Here is an 8,227-nt window from a genome sequence, read left to right on the forward strand (position 1 = left end):
GGTAGACTATCTCCTAAAGCTGGACATGTTAAACGTTCCCCATCAGATGCAGGACGCAGCAGTGGTGATGAATCCAAAAAGCTTCCCACAAGTAACTCTAGAACAACTGCTGCTAATGCTAATACATTTGGATTTAAGAAACAGAGCGGGTCAGCCGTAGGCATGACTATAATCACTGCCAGTGGGGCAACTCTCACCAGTAGATCGGCTACTTTGGGAAAGATCCCAAAGTCATCTGGACTCATGGGTAGGACCACTGGTCGGAAGACTAGTGTTGATGGCTCACAGAACCAGGATGATGGCTACTTAGCACTTAGTGCACGCACTAATCTTCAGTATCGTAGTTTACCCCGGCCCAGTAAATCCAGTAGCAGAAGTGGAGCTGGGAATAGATCTAGCACAAGTAGCATAGACTCCAACATAAGCAGCAAGTCAGCTGGGTTGCCTGTCCCTAAAATGCGAGAGCCTGCCAAGGTAATCCTTGGGAACTCTCTGCCAGGATTAGTCAATCAGACTGATAAAGAGAAAGGGATTTCGTCTGACAACGAAAGCGTGGCCTCATGTAATTCTGTTAAAGTGAACCCTGCATCACAGACTGCTTCTAGCGGAGCTCAGAGTACCCACCAGCAAGGAGTCAAGTACCCCGATGTGGCCTCTCCCACTTTGCGCAGGTAGGCAACAAATTCCTCGGTTGTGCAATGGTGGTAGTGGGACCTGAATGAGCAGGACTCTTCCAGCCAGGCCTGGCTGTGTTTTGTGGAGCACTTACTATTTAGTGTCCTACTTCAAGGTCTTTGTACTGACATTTAATTTCACATAAGCAGGTTGGCCAGTGTTGTGAATACTCAGGGCATCATGTGACAGCAGCAAAAATTTTAACATTTGGGAAAAACCCAAACCAGTCTGGCAGAAAGTTTTGCATCATGATTTGAATCTCTTTGTTACAAAAATCATACCCAAAGGCTTTATCCATGCAGATATCACAGGAATAAGTTTTCATACCTGAAGTTTCCTGAAGAGTTGTTGCACCACTGTATATGTAACAAACCTGGAAGTACTCCAGTCGTGGATCAAATTATAAATCAACAACAGGAGAGTTATCTCAGATTTTAATGATGACAGTGGCATAATTTGACCTGCCATACTTACATTCACCCAGAGCAATATTTTAGTTGTGTGGATTAGGCCATTATGTTGCAAGACTTGACATATTAGCCTGTGTAGAAGAACCCTAAATAAAGTTACTGTCTAAGCTCTGTTAAATTTTCCTATTTTCAAAATATTTTTTGAACAAAAATCTTACCTGTCTTCTATTTCTCCAGGTGTACCCCACACGTTGTTTTATCATTGACATATAGTTGGTGAGGAATTAATTTGTTGATGCAGTGTGCATCAAAGCCTTGATATTGGTGAAAAGTTCTGTAAATACTATTTTTCAATTGGATTTGGCATTGAGTAGCTTGTCTGTTTCAAGTTGCAGTGTTTTGCATTTCATTTTGTCTTGACACCCATAATACCCATGAAGTTATGCTACATCATCCTGCTTCCAGTGATGTGAGAAAGCCACATTCCATCTGAAGCACCAGTGCAAGCATAATGGCTGTGGTGGCAGCTTAGGCTAATGCTGTTAACTGTTTGTAGATGGGTGGTTTTATGTGAAGAGCCTATGTGAGGAGAATTCAAGACACTTTATTTTGTTCGTGGTTGTCATGAGACAAGCCAAGTCCTTTAGAACATTTAATTTTCAGCGATGGCTACCTAAAAACTCCTTCATTTCTTTCATTTCTATAGTATACCTCATGAGAAATGCAGATATCTCATGCAGCATGGCAAACCTCAGGGACATTGATTGGAATATGATTGAGGATTATTTTTTTTTGTTACCAGAAAGCTACATTGCTGGCTGTGTAATTGAAATACTGCATTAGAAATACATGAAACTTCAAAGAGAAGACACCAAGGCTCAATTTAACTATTCCCTCCTTTGATTTACAATTTCACACTTGAATTTCTATCAGCCTTTCCAAGTTGTGTGTTGAAATGCGTCAGAGTTGAATTGGACCTGGTCTGCTTATTACTGAACTCTAGAATGACAGTAAAGAATATTTTGAGTTAAATTTTTGTAGTCAGTTGGGTTGCACATGTTGTTGTTCCATATTTGTTCTCGGCCTGTAATTTTTTTACTTTATACAATAGTTTAGAATCCATACATTTGTAATGATACAGATTTACCTATAAGTCTGTGAATATATATAACTTCTATCCTGTCATAAACAGGGAAGATTGCGTAACTTAAAAACAGCTTGTAAAACTATTGTGTGGGTGGTCAGGGTTTTTTTAAGCTCTGGGATCCTATCTCTTCTCTAAAGTAGGATTTCCCCTATGTGATTGAAGAGGCTGTATGCCCTGGCTACCCTAAGCTGGAATTGCTGCTGAAGGCCATAGAATCATAGACTGCTTTGAGTTGGAAGGGGCCTTGAAGACCATCTAGGTTCAACTCCCCTGCCATAGGCAGGGACACCTTCTAGTAGACCAGCTTGCTCCAAACCCTATCCAACCTGGCCTTGAACACTTCCAGGGATGGGGCAGCCACAGCTTCTCTGGGCAACCTGTAAATGCCCTCTCAATTAAAGAATTTCTTCCTTATATCTAATCTAAACCTGGTGTATCCCGGCAAATGCTGCTCTTGTGCAGAGCACTTGGTGAGTTGCACAGAATTTACTTGGTCAACAGGCTTTCAACGTCTAGTATTCCATACATCAGATTGATCAATGCAGAGTTTTTCTGGTGTCCTTTTTCCTTAAGAAGGAGAAGATGATATGACTGTATTTTAGTTCTGTGAAGGTGTATTTTAGCTTTGTCAAAGTGGTATTTGATGATTCGGAGAAGACACACCTAGGATAGATTTGAAGCCACTGTAATTACTTCTGAGCTTTATTGAAGGGGCTGTGAACACTATAAATTTATAGCTGCATATGTCCAATCTAGGACAGAAGTACAATAATGTACTTAATGTTGGTTTTCTGGAGCTAAGAAGATACATGGTCTAGATATAAAATATCCTTGCATTTAATATTCCATTGTATGTATTTTTATGTTGTCTTTTTTATTTTTTTACAGACTTTTTGGTGGCAAGCCTAGTAAACAAGTTCCCATCACAACAGCTGAAAATATGAAAAATTCAGTGATCATCTCCAATCCTCATGCTACTATGAACCAGCAGGGTAACCTTGATTCCCCATCTGGCAGTGGTATGCTGAGCAGTGGGGGCAGCAGTCCTCTCTATAGTAAAAACACAGATCTGAACCAGTCACCACTAGCTTCTAGTCCCAGTTCAGCACACTCAGCTCCTTCCAACAGTTTAACGTGGGGTACCAACGCAAGTAGCTCTTCTGCAGTTAGCAAGGATGGCATTGGATACCAGTCTGTCAGCAGTCTTCATACCAGCTGTGAATCCATTGACATCTCTCTGAGCAGTGGAGGTGGGCTGAGCCATAACTCCTCCAGTGGCTTGATTCCAGCCTCTAAAGATGATTCTCTGACTCCCTTTGTCCGAACCAACAGTGTTAAGACTACATTGTCTGAAAGGTTAGTGGGTTTTTCTCTTGCTTCCCTATGTTTGTACGTATCTCAAACAGGAATGAAGCCCTGGCAGCAGCAGCCAATGCTGCAGATACAAATCAGGTAATGCTTCTTACAAGATAATGCAGAATGGTATTACTAGAAGATACAGGAAAGCCATTCCAGGCAAGGAGCCCAGTTCAGAGCAAGAGAATGGGTTCAGATGAGGTTTTGAATTTGCAGTCATAGCCAATGTGACTACTTTTGTGGCTACCATATGTTACCTAATATTTGAATTTTGCAGCATGTTATCTTTCCAAAGATCTCCTGTTCCTTGATCTGATAGTGATATTGAAAAAAACCCTCCATAATTAGTATGATTTGGACTTGAAAAGTCAATTGTTTATTGTTTAAGTCCTTCTTTATAGCATTTGACAGGCTTATAAACTGGAGGTGATGCTGAAAAGACAAGTTTCCCATCTCCTGAGTCGTTTGATCCCTTCTCAGCCTCTCCCTGCTGTCCTATCCAGCTCCCTACAATGTTTCAGTCCAAGCATTCATGTGAATGCTTAGTGAATCCAATTGGAAGCTGGATCCCAGTGGAAACTGATCACCTGAATTGTATTTCAGTCTGATCAGTTCCCCACCTCCATACACAATGGGATTCATCCGTATCTGTGTGGACACAGAGTAGGAGCTGGGAAGAGGCTGAGCAGGGAGGAAGGAATGGGGCTGCTCAATCAGCATCAGAGCTGTATTGCTGGCACACTGAGCTGACATCAGGGTGAACTAGGCCATGACTTGCAGTGTCTCTGAGGGACCTCTTGTAGTAGTACCCTTGCAAGCATTGGAAATCAGCTACATCCTGATGTGTAATTAAGACTCCAAGTAGCAAAAATTTTGTAGTTGCATCTCAATGGAGAAAATTACACCTGAATATAATGTTCTGACAGTTTGGGTCTGTGTTTTATTATAACTCCTTTCTATTCTCTCATCTTTTCATTCTAATATTCCTTCTCTTGTTTTCTGTCTTGTTGGACTGATTCTTCTAGCCCTCTTTCTTCCCCTGCTGCTAGTCCCAAATTCTGCCGAAATACTTTGCCCAGGAGACAGGACAGGTAATGCTGTCTCAGGACAGGAGTAGGTTTTGTTGCCCATCTCAGTGAAGCAAATTGTTTTGTGCCAGACTGTGCTCAGTTGAGTGCTCTGCTGTGTTCATCATTCAGGTGTGAACTGACACAAAGACATGCCAGTGAGAGTCCCCTCAAACACCCCATCTATCGACCCAAATCGATCTGGAGAATGGCATACAGCAGAGTTGGCATGTTTTTTGGTGTTGCTATTGTTACTGGGAACATCTTTTGGTTTGGGAGGGTATTCCCCACCCTCCACCCCTGCATTTCTTTGCCAAAGGCAATTTGAAAATCATGCCCTCTTTTTTTCCTACCAATCTAAACTCTCACTAGCATTTCAGCATCCCTCTGGCATGCTGCTTTTCCCACTGCCTTCCAGGACTGTCCTTTTTGTCGTGAAGTCCCCGTGTCATTCAGTGTTGTCAGTCTTTTATTACAGTTTGGCTCATGAGTGTTTTCCAGGGACTTCAGTACATTCATCCTTGTACAGATGAATGCTAAAATTAGGAAAAGATGACCCAAATCTAAACATTTTAGCTCACTTTTGCTCACTGATCTAATTTAAATCAGTCCCATACTGTAATTTAGCTATAAGGGTTGTCATTTAATTATTTTACTTAAGCATGTGGATATTTTCTTTAAAAACAAATTAGCAGACTCTGCTCAGTTACGAGTTCATCAGTTGTGAAAACACAAACTGAAGTAGTTGAGTTTTGGGTGACTAATAGGTCCGTTTTATTTTGCTCATGGAATTTAAGCTAAGATTTGAAAATTTAAACAGTCTGGACTCAATTATTCTGTACATTGCAGCTGCATGACAGTAATTAGCTGCGTTCCCTAAATGGTGTCTGCTGAAAGAAATGATGGGAAGGTGGTTTGGACTTGAAGATTCTCATCAACTTTTGCCAATAGCCTGCTGAAAGGCCTGTTTTTGAACACCCATTTGACATTTAAAGAGCCATTTTTTGTTCATTGTGGGTAGGAGAAACAGCAAAATGAGGTTGTGAACAGATGTGGTTCATTGGCATGGTACCAGCTGCATGTTTGTGCAAACCCCACCTGGGTAAGAAGGTCTGTGCATGTTCCTGTAGGGAGGCCCCGGCACCTTTTCCTCTGAAAAGGTGTTGCAGATGTTTGTACGTCCTTCGTCCTGATCTTATTCCTTCCCTTTTGTTCTTCTCTGAAGTTCTTTTCTTTTAACTTTTCTGCAGCGACCCACATCTTGATAGGAACACTTTGCCTAAGAAGGGACTCAGGTATTGGTGTTTCCACATGGTTTAACAGCTTTTGTGGTGGCTTTGGAGTTTGCTTTGTGTTTCTGTTGTGGCTGGTGGTGATGGTCGCAGTTTGCAAGAGGTGGCAACAATATTGCTTCTTTCTTTCTCTCTTTTCTTCTTTCTTTTTTTTCTTTCCTTCTTTCTTTAATCCTCAAAGAAGGCCATTGACAGCTGTGCTTTTTTCATCCAGTGGCTTCTCCGCTTGAGCAAGAACTGTGGCTTTTGCTGGCTGAATTGCTGAAAAGCATCTCAAACCATCCCTGGGCTTGACTTGAAAACAATAATTCTGCTGTTTCTATGGCTATTACATGGAATGACTCGAGATCTTTTTAACCCTGGGAACCTCAGTGTTGATAGACAAATAGAAAAGATTTACAAGATCATGCCAAACCTTCTAGGATGAAATTGGATATATTAATTAGAAAAAAAAATTGCTTCAGAATACCTAAATATCTAGGGCTTTAGAGATAACTTGTACTCTTCTAGAAATGAACAAAAAATCCTCAAACAAATTTTCAGTAATTGTCTTCTCACATACTTTTTATATCTGGAAGGTGGTGATTTTTATAACATAAAAGAAGATTTTTCCATTGATATAAGCAATTCTATTCAGATAATGAGCGTTAGGTATATTAATTAAATGCTTTAAGTGTTACAGACTTTACAGAAGGTATCTTAGACAATTTAGGAAATTGCAGCTTCAGAACTGCTTGATGCAGCTTCTGGGCTCACTGAGGTGAAGCCTTGAAATTGAAGCTGGGATTTGTTCTGTGCTGTACTTGTCATTCTTCACAGAAGCCTTGTCCCATGAAGCTGAGTGCTAAAAGCCTTGATTTAAATGGCAATGTATTTAAAATGTTTCTGTGGTTCTCAAGAATGTCTCTAATGTATAAAGTCTCTCTTTAAAGACCAAATCAGAGTGCTGAAGAGGTAGGTATTAATACTGCCAAAAAAAAAATAAAAATCCTTAGTGTGTTAAAGTAAAATGACTGTTTAAAGCCCCTTTGTTAGTGAACTGATTTATGTGCAGATTTTGAGAGATGCAGGTAGTCAGGGACTGTTGCTGAAGTGTTGAGGCTTCAGCAGAAGAATGAATGTATCTTTTGAAAGCAGTTCTTTAATTACTGTAGCGTTCCCATTGATTTAAAATAGTCCTAATAAGTGATAACTGGCTGTAGAGTATTTAGTTGGAGGGAATCAAATTAATTAAATAGATAATATCAACTAATAATAGGCTCCAAGTGTTTAGTTTTTGGAAGGAGAACTAGTAACTCATAAATGTTTCTCCAAAGCCAATGGCATAGCCTAAGACAGACACTGTAATCCATCAGCAGACAAGTGTTTCCATGATGCTCTTGGCTGTTGATACCTGTACCCTAGCACGTAGCTCACATATCACCTGTCCTAACATACCTGTTTTCCAGGCATATACACATTAAATCAGGCAGATTTAAAACTTTGCTGAAGCTGAAGCCAATGAGTGTTTTGCCATTGGTGTTGGCATAGGCAATGTTTCTGCTATTTTCTTTGCCTTCAGAAAAGGCTAAATGTCATCTCCTTTATGATGATTTAGTGCTGTTACTTTTGAACTAAGTGGGCTACACCTCCACAGTTCTTTATAGGAATGTCTCTGGAATATGAATTATTGGGTCACAACTTAGGGGAAAAAAATTCTGATAATGATTTTGTTGACTTGAATTTGGATATAATACCACAAAACCCATATAACCTTAGTGAGTATTAATCCTAGTGATTCATTATTAATAATAATGATTAATGGTGAATTAAATACTAAAATAGTGATAGAATTTTGGCATAACCTAAGGAATAGTTTTCCCAGTTATACTTTTAGTTTTAAATCATACATACGTAATACATAGTATGTTTTATTCTGCAGTGCTACACTGCACAACTTCTACCTGTAACTTTAAGTTCACTCTGGTTACTGCTGAAGCCATGGGAAAGAAGTTTGTGGTTTGGTTTTTTTCTGAACAGAGATGAAATAAATTAGGAACAGCTTGGAGCAGCTCCTTAGTTTATATCATTTTAATCCTTAAATTTCATTACGAGCGTTCTTCCATCTTTCTTTTCTTCTCTCCCTCTCCAAGTCTTGTGACATTTCATGATTGTGTTTTTTAAAAAAATAAATAAGTATCAACGTTTGTTGTGAAAATCTTTGGTTTTGCAGGTATACTCCATCCTCCCAACTCCGTAGTCAAGAAGATGCAAAAGAATGGCTGCGGTCCCATTCAGCAG

General features: G+C 39.9%; 1 protein-coding gene across 1 annotated transcript in view; it reads left to right on the forward strand.

Moving 5' to 3' along the window:
- The window catches only part of NAV2 (neuron navigator 2), an 84,457-nt gene that overhangs the window by 44,983 nt on the left and 31,247 nt on the right, over window positions 1–8,227 (forward strand). Inside the window, 5 exon segments of the mRNA XM_009076552.1 lie at window positions 1–671; window positions 3,121–3,588; window positions 5,906–5,950; window positions 8,160–8,225; window position 8,227. The exon segment at window positions 1–671 is cut by the window's left edge and continues 28 nt beyond it; the exon segment at window position 8,227 is cut by the window's right edge and continues 85 nt beyond it. Of these exon segments, the coding sequence (XP_009074800.1) occupies window positions 1–671; window positions 3,121–3,588; window positions 5,906–5,950; window positions 8,160–8,225; window position 8,227 (1,251 nt within the window).

This window comes from Acanthisitta chloris, unplaced genomic scaffold (assembly GCF_000695815.1).
Source record: "Acanthisitta chloris isolate BGI_N310 unplaced genomic scaffold, ASM69581v1 scaffold4506, whole genome shotgun sequence".
Taxonomy (NCBI): domain Eukaryota; kingdom Metazoa; phylum Chordata; class Aves; order Passeriformes; family Acanthisittidae; genus Acanthisitta; species Acanthisitta chloris.